This window comes from Lissotriton helveticus, chromosome 3_1 (genome assembly GCF_964261635.1).
Source record: "Lissotriton helveticus chromosome 3_1, aLisHel1.1, whole genome shotgun sequence".
NCBI lineage: Eukaryota > Metazoa > Chordata > Amphibia > Caudata > Salamandridae > Lissotriton > Lissotriton helveticus.
Genome location: NC_136061.1, coordinates 1,049,111,956 through 1,049,133,721, shown reverse-complemented (window position 1 = coordinate 1,049,133,721; position 21,766 = coordinate 1,049,111,956). Strand labels below are relative to the sequence as shown.

General features: G+C 43.0%; 1 protein-coding gene across 1 annotated transcript in view; it reads left to right on the top strand.

The window, feature by feature from the left end:
• The window catches only part of BBS5 (Bardet-Biedl syndrome 5), a 135,377-nt gene that overhangs the window by 101,461 nt on the left and 12,150 nt on the right, over positions 1 to 21,766 (top strand). Inside the window, exons 10-11 of the mRNA XM_078681613.1 lie at positions 10,528 to 10,611; positions 12,520 to 12,543. Coding sequence (XP_078537739.1) covers positions 10,528 to 10,611; positions 12,520 to 12,543 — 108 coding nt within the window. The remainder of the gene's footprint in view (positions 1 to 10,527; positions 10,612 to 12,519; positions 12,544 to 21,766) is intronic.

The window sequence follows — 21,766 nt, the reverse complement described above, 5'->3', positions numbered from 1 at the left end:
TCACGGACTTCAGCAGGGGGTGATGCAGCTGCGTCCACGGAAGGAGTGTGAGACCGAGGGGTGTGTGTGGTCCTTGTGAGCTGCCGGGAGGCCACGGTTTGTTTGTCTGCTTACGTGGCTCGACGTTTGGTGCTCGGCTCCCGATGCCTCAGCTCGCTGCAGACGCTGCATCTTCCTGGCTTCACGCTTCACGCCCCGAGCTCGGAGCTGGGGGCATAGAGTTTCACTTTTGGAGTTACTGATCAAAGGGGTTTCCAGTGGTTTCTTCGGGACTGTGGTACTACTGCTTATTGGATTTTGCACTGCCCCTGAGTCTTGAATTGGATGCTGTAACTGCAGCTGCAGCTGCCGCTTGAACTTTTTTTTTCTTGCAAAGGCTGAAGGCTGAAGGCTGGAGGCTGGAGCCAGGGTTTAGGTGGAGGTTTTTGGGGTTCGATCTGGAAGCCCCCTGGAAAATCCCCGTTCTTGTGGCAAGATAAGAAGTTTTGGACTAACACCGCGTACACCACCATGAGTAACGTCTGGTTTCAAAAAGAAAAAAAACAAAACTTTTCTTCTTTCTTTTTTCTCTTTGGGGAGTGACAGAAAGAAACTTTTAAGGTGGTTGAACTTTTACAATTCTGCACGCTAGAATGGGCAAACCTCAAAGGGAGGGAGAGGAGGTTATAAAGTCCAATAAAGTCGAGATGGCTGCTCGTCAGAAAGCAAGAACTCGCTTAGCCCTAGCAAGAAAGACTTCTCGCAAAGCGGCCAAGGAAAAGACAAATATAAGGGTAAAACCGGGGGAGAGAGCTCAGCGGGGGATACGCTGCCCGAGTCCTCAGATGATGATCTACCTATTCCTCCTATCTCATTGCCAGTCAAGGAGACAAAGAAGCCCGCAACGGATTGTCAAGATAATTATAACTTAACAACACAGTCCGAACCAGAACCAGAACCAGAGTCAGAACCAGAGCTAGAAGCAGAGTTACCAGCCGGTCCCTCTGTATCGGTCCAAGAAACACCACCTCAAGCAGGAGAGGTCAAAAATAAAGATGGTAAAGGAGGAAAAGAGTTAAGAGTACCCACTCTTTGCAAAAAAAAACACTCCTAAGACTCTCTCTGTACAATCCCCCACAACCTCAGCTCTTGCCGCCTTACCAGCCTCACCTGCCTTACCCACCTCACCAGCCAATATTGCACAACCCAACAACCCTGGCCCAACGAGACCGTCTAAGTCACTCTGTCGCGATGGGACACCTGAACCTCTTCCTCTACGTGCTTCGCAATCTCTTGGAAACTCTACAGAAGAGGTGTTGGGCGGGGGGGGTTGTACGCAAGTCTGCTCCTCATTTCCAGATATACAAGGCGGGGTATTGGGAGCCCCAAATGCAGAGGGTGATAATAATAATAATAATAATAATAATAATAATAGGGGCATTTATAGAGCGCTGAGTTACGCACACCGGCGTGTCCCCACGCTGACAGTGGGAGGGGCAGAGAAACAGGGAAAAGCTACCAGGCAGACTATTATCTGGCAAAGAGGAAGGTTTTTAGTTTAGCACGAAACCTCGTTTCTGCTGGTTCCAAGCGAAGGTCTACTGGGAGTTTGTTCCAGTACTTTGTCGCCAAATACCTAAAAGATCTACCTCCCATACGAGCTTTCTTCACCATGGGGATCCTCAGCAGTCCCCCACCCGCAGATCTGAGCGCTCGGGCAGGTTCGTAGGCTTCAATCAATTTCTGCAGTGGTCGAGGTGCCCTGTCATTCAGAATTCGATGACAGGTGCAAAGAGCCTTGTACTCGACTCTGCTCTTCACAGGGAGCCAATGTAGCTTCCGCAGGGCCACCTTCGAGGGCGCCCTTTTGGGCAGCCTGAGGATCAAGCGTGCTGCCGCATTTTGCAGCACTTGAAGTCGCCCCACAGCTTTCCCCGGTGCCCCCAAGTACAGCAGGTTCGCATAGTCCAGCCTTGCGGTCACCAGAGCATGTACTAGGGTTTTACGGGCCTCCATCGGCAGTAAGTCAAGAACTTTCCTCAGCCTCTTCAAGACCCCAAAACACACGCCTACCACACGGTTGATCTGGGGCCCAAAAGTGAGGCCCGCGTCGAACCAGACTCCTAGATTTTTTGCCTCCTGACAAGGGGTGGGAATTGATCCCAAACAGGGCGGCCACCATGCCGACAACCAAGCAGACTGGGCTCTCCCCACCACCAGCACCTCCGTCTTGCTACCGTTGAGTTTTAAGCAATTCCTGGCCATTCAATCGGCAAGATCTTTCATGCACGATCGGAAGCCATCCGCAGCAAGACAGGGCGCATGCGACAGGGAGATGACCAGTTGCGTATCATCTGCATAAGATACCATTTGGAGACCATGATTCTCCACAATAGAGGCAACAGGCGCTACATACAAATTAAAAAGGGTCGGGCTCAGAGCCGAGCCCTGGGGCACTTCTTTGCCCAGTGATACACCTTTAGAGTAGTAGTCGCCCTGCCTCACTCGGAAGCTTCTTCCCGTTAGGAATGCCTGGATCCACCTCAGCGCAGTGCCAGCGATGCCACCTCTGTTCAGACACTGTAGCAAGATGGAATGTGCTACAGTGTCGAACGCCTCGCTGAGGTCTAGCAGGATCAAGGCCATAGTTTGCCCTTCATCTACACCCTGTCTCAGATGTTCTGTGGCCATGAGAAGGGCGGACTCCGTAGAGTGGCGTGGTCTAAAGCCGAACTGCGTCGCATTGAGCAATCCCGCCTCATCCACATGTTCCATAATTTGGGTGTTAACCACCTTCTCTGCCACTTTGGACAGATAAGGCAGGAGTGAGATGGGCCTCAGATTTTCTAGCACCTCGAAACTGATATGGGATTTCTTCCGGAGAGGGAGCACCACTGCCTGTTTCCACCCCTTAGGTAGCATGCCAGACTTAAAGGAGGTCTCGAGGACATGCCTTATATATGGCTCCAGGACTTCCAAGCTGTCCCCCAGCCGTTTAGGGGACACCGGGTCCAAAGGGGAGCCAGATTTTATTGAGAGACACACCCTGACTAGCTCTTCTGGAGGGGGAGTACTAAAACTTTGGAGGATCCCCGGAATCTCCGAGCCCTCCGATATTACCTCAGACTCAACCCCTGTGGGCGGAGGGTTAGAGAAAGTCGAGTAAATTTTCTCGCCTTTAGTCGAAAAGTATTTGGCAATGCGATCGCATCGTTCCGTCGAATAACTCTCTGGGTCCGCAGGCGAGTCTATAGTAGTCAGAGACTTGTAAATGCAGAAGAGTTCTTTAGCCGAATTTTTTGCCCCTAAAATATGCCCTGCATAGAAGGCCGCCTTCGACATTTTAATCTGCCTATGATGGAGCCTTCTTTTTTCTAAAAACAGTTCCCTGGCCTGAGAGTCATATGCTACTCTCCACGCTCTTTCAGCTCGCTTACATTCCGCTTTGGTCCGCCGCAGCTCTCCACTAAACCATGGAGCTGATCTCTCCTTGCGGCCGCACGCAGATGTTCGGCAGAGCGGAGCGCTCTGATCTAGCGCCGCTGTAATGCGCCTATTCAAGTTAAGAACCGCCAATTCTATGTCCTCGCCTCCTGGCTGGCCTTCCCTAGTTAATGCTTCATTAAAATCCTCCACGGAGAATTTTGCCCACTTTCTCCTTAGATAATTCAGGGGTGCCTGACTATGTTTTGTGGCTTTAATGCTAACTATGGAGAATACCACTAGAAAGTGGTCTGTCCAGGGGATTGGCTCAACTGTAGTGACCTCAACCCCTCCCCAGTTAGCAAAAACTGGGTCCAGAAGATGGCCTAGACGATGCGTGGGGCTTGAGAGCTTGAGTTCAAGCTGAAGGGCTTGAATATCCCTACAGAACTCCTTCACTCCTTTGTCCTCAGGTGCAGGAGGAGCAGCTGTGCTCCAATGAGAGCAATTCGGGTTCTATTACAAAACTTTTGGCAGGAAAAGACAATTTACCGGGACCAGAAGAAAGATCAGAGGTGAGATACCAGCTAGACATCCGCGAAATGCTGAATTTAATTCTTGATGAGATCCGAGAAATTAAACATAACCAGCAAGTGGAGATAGCCGCCCTTCATTCTAGAATGGATAAATTCGAGGAATCAATGTTGGTGATCCCGAAGAGACTTCAGGAGGCAGAGGCTAGGATCTCTACACTCGAAGACCAAATGAACTTGGTTTCCGGGGAAGCAAAGGAGGCAGCTAAGAAGAAAAACTTTCTTGAAATCAAGCTAGAGGAGCTCGAAAATCACTCCAGAAGGTCAAACCTAAGGATTGTGGGGGTTCCGGAAGGAATAGAGGGCTCCGATACTATTCAGTGGGCCAATTCTTTTATTCACCACACAGTTCTACCTGAATTTGAGGGAGACCTGACAATAACAAGAGCTCATCGGGTCCCGGCCCAGCGCTTCCCAAACTCACTATTTCCAAGAACTATTCTCTTGAACTTTGCTGACTACAGGATCAAGGAGAAGATTCATTCCAGAGCTTTCCAACAACGCCAGTTTCCAGTGTCAGAAACTGTAAAATGCAGAATCTTTTCAGATATGACTGCAGTAGCTGCAAAGGGAAGAAAAGAATTTGTGAAAATTCTACACTTATTTAAAGCAAATGGCGCTCAAGCCTCGATTGGGCAACAGTCAAAATTGAAGGTCCTGGTCAAAGGAAAATTCTACATGTTTACGGACGTAGAAGAGGCGCAATCTCTTCTTAAGGAGATCTCTTCAGGAGCTAGGGCCTGAAATGGGGAAAATCTAACCTAGGCTTGGCAATATTCTTCTTTTCCTAAGTTGTCTTCTCTTGCTCTTTTACTTAGTGTTTTTTTTCATTTTACTAGTATGAATAGTAGCACAATAGTAGTATGGGGCGGAACCAGATCTACGGGTCACTTAGGGTGTAACAAAAGGACACCCAGACCAGAAGAAGTGGGAGGAATGTGGCTAGCGTGGCAGGGAGGGGAGTTTCCACATTCCTGGGAAGGGTGGGGGAGGGGGTGGGTAAATGCAGCAAAAATGAATATGAGCAATGGGTATTTCACTTTTTTTAGTTCTATAAATAGGTACTCAACAGTGATAAGATTTTTTTTAGATGAAACGTAATACCTGTAACATCCTGTCAATTAACGCAAATGGTATGTTAAACAAACAGAAGTATGGGGCGCTGGTGAAATGGATAATATCTATTAGACCCCAGGTGGTCTTTTTTCAGGAGACTCATTTGAAGTCTAATAGTCCCAAGTTGTTTATTCCTAGATACTTCTTCAATGTATTTTTTCATCAACAGGGGTGGCCCAGAGAGGGGTTGCTATATATTTCTCAAGGGATCTACCCTGGGAATTCCTTCAGGTTCATAGAGATGCCAAGGGCAGGTGGATATGGGTGGTGGCAAAATTGCAAGATAAAACTATACATTTTGTGAATTACTATAGCCCCATCCTAGATGATATTTCCGGGTTGTTAGAAATTTATGAATCTTTAAGGGGAGTCCCGGGACAGATAATTCTAGGAGGTGATTTTAATTACATTCAAGATTTGTCAAGAGATACTTCTAATAAGAAAAAGAAACCGCTAAAGCCTAAAACAAAATGTTTCTTTGAAGCACTCTTACATGAGTATCAATTGAGGGATCCATGGCGTTATAGAAATCCTGAAGATGAATCTTTTACATGTTATTCCCACCGGTTTCGGATTGCATCCAGAATAGATTTCTTTTTAATATCTAGATCTCTCCAGATCTCAAGAACGGTGATTGGATGCAATCCGTTTTTGGACCACGCCAGAATCGAATTAGAACTAGTACTTGGAGTGGATGAGGTGCGTCCCAGGTGGCAGCTGGATCGCACCCTGCTACAAAACCAGGAATGGGTATCAGAATTCAGAGAATGGATTATACAATTCTTTGAAACAAACAACAACACAGCTGAACCCTTCTCTGTCTGGGGCGGATTTAAAGCAACAGCACGCGCCCAGATTATCGCATATACTAGCGCTAAGGCAAACGAAAGAAAGTTAAAAATAGCCAAGCTTCAGTCAGACGTAGAGAGGGAATATACCTTGCAGCTCCAACACCATTCGAGCAAACTAGAGCAGGCTAAAACTCTTCTTCGGGATTTTTTTACTGCGGAAGAGATTAATAGTTCAAAAGCCTTCCAACAAAAGGTCTATGAAGACAGCCAGTTGGTGGGAAAATTACTAGCTAACTCTACAATAAAAAGGCAGGAGTCATCACTGATAGTAAAAATTCATAATCCTCAGAGTGGGTTGGAGGAGGAGGATAGAGACAAGATCGCTAGGATTTTCTTGGAACATTTTGAAAAAATCTACTCTACAGAATATCAGGTAGAGGAAGTAATGATCCAGGACTATTTTGCAAATCTAGAAATCCCCAAAATCTCTGAAAACCGGGTCAACCAAATCAGTCTTGAAATAAATACCCCAGAAATACAAGATTGTATAAAGGCGACCTCAGGGGGAAAGGCGTCCGGCCAGGACGGATTCCCAATTGAGTTTTACAAGGTTTTTTTTAAAGAATTAGCATCACCCTTGAAAAAGCTATATAATTATGTTAGGTTAGGTGGGCACGTCCCTGCTGAGTTTAAGGAATCTACAATTATATGTTTTATCAAAAAAGATAAAAATCAATATGATGTTAATTCATACAGGCCAATTAGCCTATTAAACGCTGATTATAAAATCCTTATGAAAAAATGGGCCGAAAGATTTGTCTTCACTGCCCAGGAGGTCATCCACCAAGACGAGTCTGGGTTTATAGCAGGACGTTATATGGCAGCAAACACCGAATTTTTAATTCAGGCATTGGACTATTTTAATACAAATTTGACCCCAGCCTGTATATTAATGATGGACGCTGAAAAAGCGTTCGACTTGGTGAATTGGGCAGCACTATTCTACTCTCTCGGTCAATTTGGTTTTCCAGCCTCAATTATTAAGATGCTTCATAACATCTATGAGGGAGCATCAGCCCAAGTAATAATTAATGCAAAACAGGCTGGTAAAATCATGGTAAATAGGGGTACAAGGCAGGGCTGCCCATTGTCCCCGTTGCTCTTTACTTTTTTTATCGAGCCTCTTGTAGTAAAGATTAGGGACAACGTGGCTATTCTACCCCCTATCTTCGGTATGTACAAATTAAAGTTGACTGCCGATGATATTATTTTATATTTAATTCCTAAAAAAGAAAATATTGAAAACCTAATGAGAGAGTTTAATAACTACTAAAAGACAGGGGGTTATAAAGTAAATACTAAAAAAACTGAGGTCCTTGCATTAAACACTGATCTTCATTTTCTCCCTATCGATCTCCAGGCCCAAGCTGCAAGGAGCGACCCGATTAGATACCTGGGCATATTTGTGACCACCGAATACGATATGCTGTATTCTATGAACTACATTAGAATGAAGAACAAAATTCTGAACCTTTTAGATCAATGGCTCCTCCTCCCATTATCAGTTATAGGTAGGGTATCATTGATTAAGATGTCGGTGCTGCCATTGCTCATATTTCTGTTCAATAACGTTCCCATCAAAATTAATGTAACTTTTTTTAAAGAACTCGAAACAATGCTGAGAGGTTTTATATGGGGCAATAAAGCTTCGAGAGTCAAACTTCCAGTATTACAACTTCCAGCTGAACAAGGAGGTTTGGCCCTACCCCATTTAAGGACCTATTATGAAGCTGCATTTTTTGATATATTGGCAGGATTATTGAGGAATAATCAGACAAGAGATCATTTTTTTCTTATAAGAATGTTACAAGAGGCAGGTTCCCAAATTCCAGTTTTTTTAAAAATCGCAAAGCTCCCAAAGAGGTCAAGATATAAGACGTTAAGAGAATATGCCTCAAGAATGTCACTCCTTTTCAAAAAATATGGTACTGATGGCTCTCATTAATTAAGTTTATTTGAATGTACTCAAATAGGCCTCCCATTAAGTTTGAATCATATTAAAACCTGGGAACTTTGTGGGCTCCACGAGATGAGACATGTGATAGTCCAAAACAGGGTAATTAGTTGGCAGGAGGTAGTTGCTAGAACTAATGCTCCATTGCGCCTGACCTTTTTTGAATATATGCAGATTTTTTATTTTATTAGAAATTTGACAAGTGGCCTGCCTAATGCTCCTAATGCTATACTAACAGCTCTTTATGGTGGAAAGACCAAAGGTATCGGATATTGGTTCAAGATGCTTCATTGTTCAAATCAAAATGTATTAGTAGACAGACATCTTGAGAAAATAAATATCTCTACACAATGCAACTTTTCCACAAAGGATTGGGAGGTCATTTGTCAGTTGGGGAATAGATCTTTACGTGCCGCCAACTATAAAAGGATGTCTTTTCTATCTCGCTGGTTAGCGTATTATACACTGGAGGCTTTGGAAAAGATGTATCCTGAAGTTGAGAATAAATGCTTCAGATGTATGGCTAGTAGCCAGGGTGGATGGAATCATATTTTTTTTACTTGCCGGCAGTTAGAAACTTTCTGGAAGGGAATATTTGCCGATATCGAACATGCTATTGGGAAATCTTTTTTACCAGCAGCAGAAGAAGTATTTATATTTATATCTTGTGCAGTTGCTCGTTCCTTAATACTTCAAAATTGGAAGTCCAGCGAGATCCCATCACATATAAACTGGTTTAATAAAATGAGGAGAACATGTTTTTTTGAAAAGGCTTATGCTGGCAGAGTGGGAGCTATTGGGAGATTTGAGAAGAACTGGAAATATTTTGATAATCTAGAAGAAATGAAGGGAGGATGATTTGTGAAGAAAATAGAGAGTAGATGATTTTTTTTAATATTCTAGGACATCTGCACTCATTAGCACTTTCTTCTTACATCAGCTTGCACTATGCACTTTTCAAGATGGTACTTTTTTGTACTTTTTGCACTTTGCTCTTTGCACCAGCACTTTATTGCAGTTTTGCACGATCTTGCAGATGCACTTTATAAAAATTGCATATTTTGCACATGTCTTGGAAATTTTAATGATGTAGCAGGCTGTTTCTTCCATCTCATTGAACCTCCCTTTTCATCTTTGTACATCGTTTTATCTTTTTTATCTCTTGTTTGTCATTTAAGAAATCTATTGGAAATGTGTTGTTATTGAAATCTAAAGTGTAACATGTTTTGTACCTTTAGTTTACCTATTGCTCTATTCAATAAAAAAAGTTAAAAAAAAGAGTTCTCAGTGAAATCTAAGTACAGAACTGCTCTCCTATAGACATTAAAACCATTATAATAACAAGTAAACCAACTGTCACTCATGGCTAGGTTGAGCATAATTATTAGCTTAAAGATATTTAAATATAACGGGTAATATATATTTGAGTATCCTCTAAGAATTTAATGTTTTTGATAAAATATAGCCGTGCAATTGGGATGTGACAACTTGTTCTACTGTTTGGGTTCACATGCTTTCTACTTAGGAGGAGAATAATAATCAATAGTTTGTTAATTTAAAGCAAGTAGGGCAGACTGAACTTCTGATACACATTGAGTAGCTTGAATCATTGTGCTTCTCTCTAGCTTGTGCGCCTCAGAAAGGCAATCAAATTTCAATTGTTTCTGGGTTTGCGTTACACCATAATTCAGGAGTGAGATACCTCTCTTATGAATCTTCGTTTTAAAATCCATGTTTTTTCCAGAAAAAAATGAAACATTTTCAGTTAGATCCTAGATGTTTTAAAAAAAAAAACATAACCATATTCTGTATGTTAGCTTTTACTACTTATAATTAACCTCATATGGACTCATTCCTTAATGTTGAATTGAAAAATGGCAGTTTTTTTAATGACAGTATTTGGAATTTACAGTTCACTAACAATGTCCAAATGAAATAAAGGCAAATTTGATGCAAAAAATAGTTAAACCAGATTAATATAATCGGTGCAGGGTATTTCGTAAACCTCAAATCCCAAGGAGACATTATCAAACAAAGCAACATTCTAGGGTGTCTATTGTTGGTGATTTGTAGTGATGCAGGACTGAATAAAGGTAAACGTTTTTCTTCTCTTCAAAAGAGTGCCCCTTTAATGCATTAACAATTGCCCCACCTATTTCTCCATGTATGACTTGACAGTCTATACAAGGGATGTATTATTTTATAGGAGACATTGCAGTTATATCTCAGTGGCACATTTGTAGTTCCCTCTAGAACAGCATCCTCCATACATTTAAAGAGTGGGAGTATCTATCCCACTGTTGTATTGATATAGCAACATTTATTTCATTAGCATACAAGATGTTTCACATGTTGTACTTTCAAGGTTCCTCACAGTTATTGGTGTGTTTCAATTGCATACATTCTTTACTTTTAATCTGCTTATGATAATAAGTAACAACATGTTGTCATTTTATTTTTTAGAAACCTAGAATTGACGTTCTTCTATCTTGGTTTGACCCCAAAAGTGTAATAGCATTCCATTATCCCTTAAGTATTGCCAATGAAATGTGTATGTCAGCCTTTTTTGCTTTTATTTTGTGCCATATAATAACCTTTTTTTTATTTTCAGCCCCAGCCTCTGGAAGAGTTGACCATTGAGCAAGTGCAAGATGATGTGGAAATTGAACCAGATGAACATACAGATGCATTTGTAGTAAGTTTATGAAGACCTCGTTATTTGCATAATAATTTTTTGCATCCTACACTTCTCCGAATATGTGTAAGACTGCAGTAGTGGGAGGTACATTTCATTCCTTAATAGCTGATATACTTAAACGATATTAAGAATCGGAGTATTGAGGGAAGCATAACGTAATATGATTTTTCTAGAAAGTAAAAAGTCCACAACCAGTCTCAGACATCTTACTAAATGTCTTTGTGGCTGAAGTAAGTATAGTTTAATAATCTGGTGTAAGCGAAAATTTAAGTGAGTTAGCAAAAATGGCAGCTGAGGAAGATAAATTTGATTCCCAATTTGTCATCCCGCATTGAAGTCAGAAGTATGACGGGAAATATCCATTACAAAGCAGTCATTACAACGACCTATCTTTACAAAGCAACTATTACAACGGCAATGCCTTTACATCGCATGCCATTACAATGCATGCCATTACAATGCATGTCACTAAAACGCATGCCATTACAACACATACCATTACAACGCATACTATTACAACGCATACTATTACAACGCATACCATTACAACGCATGTCATTACAATGCATTATAAGGTAAGTAATGGAGATTTATTTAGTATTAGTGTGGGTATGGGTTTTGGCGTACATGGGAATAGTAATTTTTTACCTCTACACTATCCAACACTTACCCTACTGTTGAACTCACTGGAGTGGGAATAGTATTTTTTACCACTACACTATCCAACACTTGCCCTACTGTTTCCCCTAAAAGTATTATGCGTTGTAATGGTATGCGTTGTAATGGTGTACGTTGTAATGGAATGCGTTGTAATGGTAGCTTTAAAAAATGGCATTGTAATGGCATGCGTTGTAAAATCATGCACTGTAATGGTAGTTGCGATGTAAAGTCTGCGTTGTAAAAGCATGCATTGTAATTGCATGTGTTGTAACGTCATATATTCAGTATGACTCAGTGAAAGACCACTTCTATTCCTGTTTCCCATCAGCGCAGCGTAGGTGGTGCTGCAGCAGTTCAGTCGTCTGTTCACACAGACATGACAAGCTGGTGAGTCTAGGCACAGTTTGGCCTAGATCTACTAAGATTTAGGCAACCCAAAATTCTGAAGAGTTGCACATTAATGAGGCCATCAGCTGCACTCGCGCAAAAAACCCTATTTAGCACAACGTGGAGCCTGATGCTAGGGTGAGCTTGCGGTATCTAACAAGAGATTTGTATTGGAGGAACATCCTCCAACACAGGAGATTACAGATATCGAAGCAATCGCAAACAGCAAAGGTAAGATTTGCAAAAAGTATAAGATACCGGATATTATATGTTGTGCTTGGAAAATCATGCGCTTGACCCTTTTTGGGCCTAATTTTATTTGGTGTTAGAGTTTGATGCAGAACTAACTCACACTAGTTGTGGCTGGTCCGCATGAGTTCACTGACCACTTATGTTGATAACCTTGCTGTGTTCCAGCTCAGAGATCCATTTAGCACACATCAGGAAAGTGTTTCAGATGCTACAGAGAACCATCCTAACTATCAGGGCCACTAAACACCAGATATTGCATAGTTCTGTTTTCTTCCTGTGGAATCAAGTTCGGAGTGGGAGAACTCATTTCTGCCGGTCCGGATAGGGTACATAGAAGGATGTGGACTTCCTAGAACTTATATTCAAGTGAGAGCCTACCTAGGCTCATCTGCCTATCCATGCTGTGTCTGGTGGCAATACCTTGAAATACTATAATATACCATACTTTTTAAAAACAATTAGATCAGGTGACCATAAATCTGAAACTTGTAAGTGGTTTTGTTCTTCAGTATTGTTCAACAAGGAGGGCATCGAGGAAGAGTGAACCTTTTAGGGGATATTTCTATTTCACTTTCACACGTAACCACTTTTCTTTTTTCTTCGCAGGCGTACTTTGCTGATGGCAATAAGGTAAGGAGAGCATTATATTGCTGAGGTTTGTGACTATGTTGTTTTTAAATGTATAAATACATAAAAATGCATAAACAGTAATTTGAAACACAACTGGGGTACCTATAATTTGGTGACATGTTAAAACCAAAAATAATAATACAAGCACTAAAAATCAAAATCTTAGATTAGACTTATGGTAGATATGTTTGTGATGCTCACTGAATTGCTCTGCTTTTTGGTAGTTTTTCTGTATGTATATGGTATTTTTAGAGTGCAAATCAAGCCCAAAGATAGCCGAGTGTCAGGGGAGGTAGCTGTGTTGTGGATGAATAATGCATTGTTATGTAGGGGTCTTGAAAGAGGTGGGTCTTTATCTCTTCTAAATTGGAGTAGCTTTGCTAGCGCCCTAAGTGATGCAGAGTTTTTGTTCCAGATCCTGGGTTCATAGTTGGAAAAGGCCTGCAGCATAGTTTTAGTTTTAGTTTTTTACACTTTTTAGTCTGCGTCTGATAGTATCCTGGCTGCGGGTGCGCTGAGCATCACCAGAGATGGTGAGCTTCTCTGACAGATAGGCTATGTTTCTGGTAATGGTGGCTTTGTAAATCATGGAGCTGGTTTTGAAGATGGTGCGGGCCGACAAGGGGAGCCAATGGAGTTCCACCATGATGGTGTTGATGTGATCATATTTCTTCAGGCCCCCGATGAGACATGCTACGATGTATAGGATGCCTTAAGTGGTGCCAATGTGGAGTCTGGGAGGCCATGGAGCATCCAGATGCAAGAGTCCAACGGATGGAAAGCAGTTCTGAAGTCACTTTCTGGAAGCTGTTTTCCTTGATGGTGAAGTTGGTGTCAGGGTGAATCCAAATGACTTGGCATTCAGTGAAAGTAGGAGTTTAAAGCCATCAAGTTTCTAGCTTATTTTTATACAACAAACCGCAAGGTAATGGATGAAAGTTTTCAATCAATTTCATGTTTTGCATTACACTACGAGATGAATGTAGTGTTTGAATTCATCTCAGCCACAAGCGATCACTTGGGGCTATATTCCAGTCCATTCTTTTTCATAACCATGCTTTCCTGGCCTCTTCAGGTCTCCTTAAAATTAATAATGAACCCACCCATTTAGCTGGCCACACCTTAGATCTCATCCTTTCCAACTCCCAGAACATCTCATGTGGGGAAACACTCCCTCTGATTTGGTCTGACCACTCCCTGATTAACTTTCATCTGATAAGTCCTAATACCTCCCCGACTCCCACATCCTACACAGCCAGATGCTATAGACCCTGGCACAAAATCAGGGCCGACCACTTTGTCTCCTTTTCTGTCCTGGGACACAGACACTCTTAACTACGGTGTAGAACACCAACTATCTCATTTTAATTCCATCATTACCAACATCCTTGATGAGGCAGCTCCATTGAAACCACTCACCCACTCCCCTAAATCCATTCCTTCCGACTGGTATTCCCCTGCCTTACGCACTGAAAAGAGTTGGTGCAAGAAATTAGAACGGATATGGCGACTCTCCCACAGAGAACAAGATACATCGAGTTACAAAACCGCTTTAGCATCCTATCATAAAAACATTATAAATGCATGCAAAATCCATATTGCACATCAATTGGAGCAAGCTGGAACCAACTCCAGGACTCTTTTCCAAATAGTTAAGTCCTACACCAACCCAAGAGCCTGTGATACCGCAGAATCTCTGTTGCAGTTGCTGTGAAATAGTGTTGCATCTTATCTCACTCAAAAAATTGATGCCATATATCAGAATATCATTTCTGCCAATACTCTCTCCTCCCCTATCACAATTGGCCCCACTGACCATCCCAACAGCCGCTCACAATTACACTCCTTCCCCCCTCTCAGTCCTACAGAAGTCATATCCCTCCTCGCGACAATTAAATCCGGCTCCCCTTTGGACATCTTCCCTGCCAACATTTCAGCCACATTTGCTGACCAGCTCGCCAATCCTATCTGCTCTATCCTTAATAGCTCTCTGAGTTCTGGCAGTCTTCCCCCAGTATGGAAAAACGCACAAGTAGTGCCCATACGAAAAAAAAACAAGATCTCTACTACTGAACTATCTAACTACCGACCTATATCATTACTACCCCTGCAGACCAAGCTAATTGAAAAACATATCAACAAACACCTGTCCACCTCTCACCATCTAGACGCCTAACAGTCCGGTTTTCGGGCCAAACATAGTACCGAATCAGCTCTTATCGAGGTTACTGATAATATTAGAATGGCTCTGGACAAGGGTCAAGCAGCACTCCTAGTGCTGCTTGACCTGTCAGCTGCATTCAATACCATTTCTCACCAGAATCTACTAGGTAGACTCCAAGATATAGGTGTTCAAGGGCTGGCCGTGAAGTGGGTGACTGACTTCCTAACTGACAGAACTCAGACTGTCACTCTGGGAACTTTTAAATCTACTACTACTAAAGTTACCAAGGGGGTCCCGCAGGGCTCCTGCCTGAGCCCGACCCCGACCCTTTTTAATATTTATGTTACCCCTTTGGCCAGACTCATGAGATCCTTAGGATTCACCCCCATCTCATATGCAGACGATACACAGCTCCTCCTCACATTTGATAAAAACAGACCAGATATTCAGCTTATTTTCTTAGAAGGCATGAAATTCATCGCTGCCTGGATGCAGGCTAACATTTTACAACTTAACGCTGGGAAATCTGAAATCATGTTGTTTGGAGGAGCTGTTACATGCTGGTCGCCTACCTGGTGGCCGGAGGAACTTGGTCCTGCCCCTGCCCCTAAAGAAGTGGTCAAGAACCTAGGTATCAGAATTGATCACAAACTAACTCTTGAGGCACATGCTAATAACACTGCTGGCTCATGCTTCTACATCCTCAGTCTACTTAGAAGGATTTTTCCCCTCTTACCTTCGCCTACCAAGAAACGTTAATGCAAGCCTTGGTATTAAGTAAACTTGACTACTGTAATGCCCTTTTATTTTCGGCTAACGAAGGCTCCCTCAATAAACTTCAGGTTGTGCAGAATACTGCCGCCCGTCTTGTTGCTGACACCCCAGCCAGAACACCCTCTGAACCCCTCCTTAACTACCTCCACTGGCTTCCAGTGAGAAAGCGTGTCAAATTCAAATTAGGCTGCACTATCTTCAAAGCCCTCAATGGCCAAGGCCCCTCGTATCTTACTAGCAAACTAGCTATATACACCCCGGTACGAGTGCTTAGATCAGGCTCTGAACTCTTGCTTTGCACCCCCAGAATTAAAAAAGTGTGCAGCGGAGGCAAAGCATTCTCCTACTTCGCCCCTGTATTTTTGAATAAGTTACCTTTTCATCTACATAATTGTCAGAATCTGCCTCAGTTCAGAAAGCTGCTGAAAACATACCTTTTCTAGTTCTTTAACTTGTCTGTTCTCTGCCGTCCTAAGCGCAGAGATACCCTGCGGGTGATTCAGCGCTGTACAAACCAATAAACTTCTTGACAGTGACCAAATTATGAAAATCAGTACTAACCCTGCTTCTTGTGTGAACAGTTCATACCGAACTGCCTCCTGGTCTGCTCCATAAGGAACAGAAGCAACCCCAGACCAGTTTGGTTTATATTGTTCTTGTCACTTGGGGGAAGCTTGAGCCCTATGGAACAGTGAAAAAGGGACCCACATCTCGGAATAGTCCTTCAGTTGAGCTAGAGATCTTCAGAGGTCTTTTAAATCACTAGGTGCTGTACACTTAGAGAGAGAGAGAGAGAGAGAGAGAGAGATCGTGAGTGTGTGTGTGATCGTGAGTGTGTGTGATCGTGATCAGGATTAAACTTCTGTACCAGAAAGTGTGGTATATCAATGACTACAACAAAGCAAATATAAAAATAACACAATACCTCTGAGGACACGTTTGACCTAAATCATACTTGGTGATTCTGTGCATACTAGAAACAGGATAAGAAAATATTTCAAGTAGAAAGAAGCCACCTTTGACAGGTAAATATGATGCCAATTATGGCTACATACAATCTCTATATTTAGAATGAGAATCCGATATTTGCTGAGATCTTTCCCTTAGGCCTTTAGGAAACTCACGTAATCCTACTGGGTAAAGGCAAAGCGGTTTGCAGAGTAGATGTATCTAGGTCGTAAGCCTCATTGATGCTTTCTTCAGAATTATGTCCTCCTTTGTTTCTGGCCCCCATCAGGTTTGGCATGTACATTCCTACATGCATCAAAGTATATCGAATCTTTTTTATTTCAACTTTTTTTAAGCATGAAAGCAAGAAACATAGCTTGCCCTTTCTTCAAACCAACAGTTACTAGTTAGACATCACAGTTATTTCTAAATTTGCTGATGGGGCATCATTGTACACTATATCACGACAATAACATCTATTAATCTTCATTAAGCCTCATCTTTTGTGTTAAGGTAGTCCTCCATGTGAAAACACAAGGGCCCCCTTTAACCTCTTCACCGCGGAGGACATTCCGCTGCGGTGCTGAAAAAAATGACGTGTGCGCGTTTCCGACGGCCCCTGCCTGTCCTCCGCACATGCCCACTGCATCGAAGTGGTTAGACACATGTGAAACTCTCCCTAAATCCACAACTTCCAACTCTGGAGTATACAACACCATCTCCAGAATGTCCATTTGGGACCCCAGGATCAAGCAAGAGGAAGAAATTAGAAAGTGCTAGGGATGTGAGGGGGGTTAAAAAGAAGCAGGTGTAACGAGGGGGGAAGAATGGGTGGAAGGATGCAAGGTCCAGGTGCAGACAAGGATGTTGAGGTTCATGCTCCTAAAGACACAGTTCTAATGTTGGCTAGACCCACACAATAATCACTTCTCATGATATCTATCATTTCCATAACGATACCCCTAAATTGCAGATATGGATTTCTTCCTTCATAGAAGGCCACAGTAAAGTTCTTTCCACTTATCATGAGTGAAAAGGTCTTCTCACATTTGAATTGAAGGTTTAAGCCTATCTATAACGAGGTGGTTTCAGAATTGGAGCGAGTCCAGGGGTTTACGAGCATACATCGATTTCTAGGAAAGGTACCTATTATCATCATTCACCACACTGAGCTTCGCCGGCAGGATTTTCTTTACTTCTGCTCCTTTTACCGAAAATTGATGCCAGAGTGGTTGGAGAGATCTCTTCCACTTCTCTGTGACTTGTTAAGTGTCTGGTGAAAGTAGAAAGGGTTTCTATTAGTCTTATTGTGCTTCTGTGTCTGTGTCCCCTCCTAATCTTTCTCCTGCAAAGCGCCGAGAGATCCTTTCGGGGATGATTAGTTAGCGCTCTACAAATCCACAAATAAAATAAATAAATAAATAAATAAAATAAATCCCTTCAGTACTCAGTCCTTGATGTCTTTGCCCATCATGATCAAACTTGATCATAGGTCTTGCACTTCTTTTACCCGAAGGAGTTGAATATGGCTTGTCTCTTTATGCCTCCTGTTAAAACGTCTGTGAAATGTCCATCCAGGTGGTTATGATTTTGCAGAGACCTGCTCTTCCTTCATCTTTAGGGACCCCTATGATTCAGCAATTCATTGCTCCAATAGCATTCTCCAATAGCTCTTGCTATCCCTCAGTGGATCCTTGATACTTCTGAAACATCCCCAGGACTTCTGTAGCTCTTCATCAGTCCTGTGAACGTAATTTCTATAATACAGTGCTTCAAATTTGGATTTGAACTTTGTCAATTCTCCGGAGCACTCCTACCATACTAGTCACAAAGAAGGAGTCGTCCCCAAGGATCTTGAATGAAAACTGACTTCACTCAGATGCACAAAAGGTTATGGAAGAGGTTGCTTGCAATAAGTCTAACTACTGGCAATCGCTCGGGTACCATTCCAACCCACTGTTATTTTGCCCACCTTGCCACCTCAGATTAGACCCAGCCATAAGCAAATCAGCCTTGACCCTGTTCCAGTAGGAACAGCCATGCCCGAACTGTCAAGCCAGATCCCCTCTGAACCAGAACACAATTAGTTTTGCCCTGATTGGAGCTCTTCAGTCTAGTACCATTGGCACAGTGAGCAAGGGACTCCTGTCTGGACATACCCTTGGTCACTTAGGGCGTCACATAAAAAACACAAAATGTGATGAGAGGATGCTTGCAGTAAGCCAAATAGGCAATCGCTTGGGGTAGCATTTAAACCCATCGGCTCAGAGAATTCATCACTCTACAATGTATTAATGAAAGTTATTTTTGGGGCTGTTCTGTCCAAAGAAAGCAAGTGGTTGCACCTGGAGATTGTGGTTACACCCATAAGAGCAATTTTAAAATAAAGTTGATGGTAAATCAGCTAGTACCTAGCTTACTCTTCTGGCTGAAGCGGCTGATTCCATAAAAAAGTGTTTCTGCAGATTCCTCACCTTTTGAATATTACCACTGCATCAGATTGGATCCGGACACATATGAACAGTACCTCTGCCTGCATGTAGGTGGCTCCGCACTGACACCATTCTGTACTGGAAATGACATCTAAAATAGGCGCCACTCATCGATGCTTATGTCCGTTCCTTTCCACACCACTAGACACGGATCCGGAACTTCCTCTTGTCTCTTTGAGACTGTTCTTTCCCTTGCACATTGTAAACATTTGAAATAGTCACCTCCAAAACTGACCGGTTTCAAACATTGCAAGAACTGTCACAAACAAATGTCTGTGATAAGTCCTCATCAGATTTGCTTGTGGTGCCTGGGTCAAGCCATGACTCGAAGGCCTGCAGTTACTGCGCGTTGATGAATCCGAAGGCCATACGGGACAGTGAGGTGCAATTATACATCACCCAGCATGAGAAAACTCAGTGACCAGGCCGATCCAAGTTGAAGGCAATCCCAGACACTTTCCCAGTCCAGGAGTCGCTCTCACATTCTGCTAAGAAGGCACAAGAGTGTCGCTATGCCTCACGGTCTCGCTCCTGAAGTCGGTTGACTCAGAGCCCATCCTGGAACTTGTCCTGGCACAACCTGAGTTTCCAGGGCAGTCTGCAACACAAAGGCAGATCGAAGAGTTGTACAAGGTCATGCTCTGACTCTTGGGGATCTCTATGAACTCCATTTAGCTTTCTACTGGCCCCAAGGAGCCTAGAGTCCTTCCATCTGGGATATCTCCAGTGGGTTCTCTCTAACTCAACAAGGGATAGTCAGTAAAAAAAAATCCACATCAAGAATGGAGTAGAACAAGGATGCCTCCATGGAAACCTATTGTAAAATAAGCCAATACAAATTAATACTGGAAAAGCAAAAATCAAGACATTCAAGACAAACAGAAAGAATATGTTTTCTGTATAAATGGCTCAACTCTAGAAGAAGTGGAATTCTTCAAATATCTGGGGGTGGAATAAATAGAAATCTCACATATTTATACTACCCTAAAAAAAGCAGAGGCTTCAGCAGATGCTGTTGCAAGACTTGTTAAGAAACACTGCAAAACCAAAGGTGGTGATGGACGGAGCATTGACAATACAAGCACTCACCCCCAGTCAACTGATCTGGGTTTAATCCATCACCGTTCTTTAGCCCACTCTGCCACCCCAGTTCAGACATGGCCAGATGCAAATCAGTCTGACCCTGCGCCTCATGGGAACAGTCCAGCCCGAACTGCCAAGCCATGTCTTCCCTGGACCGGAAACAAGCTTCCGAGGACCGGTTTCTGGCATTACAGCCGTCTTCAGCCCGGCTTGCTTGAATCCAGTGGCAAAGTGAGCAAGGGACTCACGTCTGAGCATACCCTGCCAACTTATGGCGAACAAAGCAAAACCAAAGGTGGTGATGGACGGAGCGTTGACAATACAAGCACTCACCCCCAGTCAACTGATCTGGGTTTAATCCATCACCGTTCTTTAGCCCACTCTGCCACCCCAGTTCAGACATGGCCATATGCAAATCAGTGTGACCCTGCGCCTCATGGGAACAGTCCAGCCCGAACTGCCAAGCCATGTCTTCCCTGGACCGGAAACAAGCTTCCGAGGACCGGTTTCTGGCATTACAGCCGTCTTCAGCCCGGCTTGCTTGAATCCAGTGGCAAAGTGAGCAAGGGACTCACGTCTGAGCATACCCTGCCAACTTATGGCGAACAAAGCACCACCCCCTTTTGTACTTGTTAAGAAACACTGTCATCGATTTTCCAACCACATTGATAACCTCTTCTTAACAAAAGTAGGAAAGCAAATTACCTACAGTGTGGAACTGTACAAGAGTACTAACCTTGTAGGCTGCTTTTAGAGGAAATTTTGGAAATCAATCCTCAATCTCGCGAAAGGATTTCCCACTGCCATCCTGGAATCTGATGTGGGCTACACTTAGTGGAAAATAAACACAGATGGTTCTAATGGAATATGTTCTGTAGACATTAAAATCTTGTCAAACCTGCGATCCAGAGGTATTGGGAATCCGTGACCAGAGAGCTCACCGGGGTCCTGGGCTGGGAGGTTCCTCTTGACCCTATGAATGTACTTTTGGGCATCACTGAGGGGCTGGATGGCACCAGTGCCAAGAAGCTCTTTCTTAATACAGCGCTGGCGGTGGCCAAGGGGGACAATGCGGCTCACTGGCTGAACACTACTGCACCTACGTAGGCGTGCTGGCGCAGGGAAGTGGACTGGTGTGCCACACAGGAGCGGCCTGGGGTTGTCCCAAGACGTTTAGTCGAATGTGGGGCAAGTTGGTCGGAGTGATTGAAGACTAGAGGGGATTGATGTATTGTCCGGAACTGGAGTGGGTAAGCCGATACCTTCCTTATGTATGTTTGCCTCTATATGCCAATGTGATGTGTTTTCGTCATTCACAATGCACTCCTGAATGGTTCTGTTATCTTTGTTGCAACTTAAAATCAATAAAAATTGGTTATAAAAAAAACAAAATTGTCAAAACTACCCGGTGGACTCTGCTTGGGAGGAACACTTCCAGCTGAATAGCAGATCTTCTTTCTTGACTGGCTCAAAGAAAGTAATAGACTTAACTTGGTGCTATCTCAAGCCCCAAATAATCTACAAAGGATCTCATTGACAAATCAACTCTATGGTTACTAAACAATGTATGCAGCTGGCAAAGGAATGGAGAATAGATGCACTGGACAATTGTTCCCACTCTGCTTACAGGGGAATGTTTGATCCTTCACAAAGTGCACAGCAGTATTTAATTCTGCTGGCAAACCATAGAGAAAGGAGTTATTTTGTATTGGCAAAAGGAGGCTGTTTATTGTTAAACAAATACCTAAACAGAAGAAATACT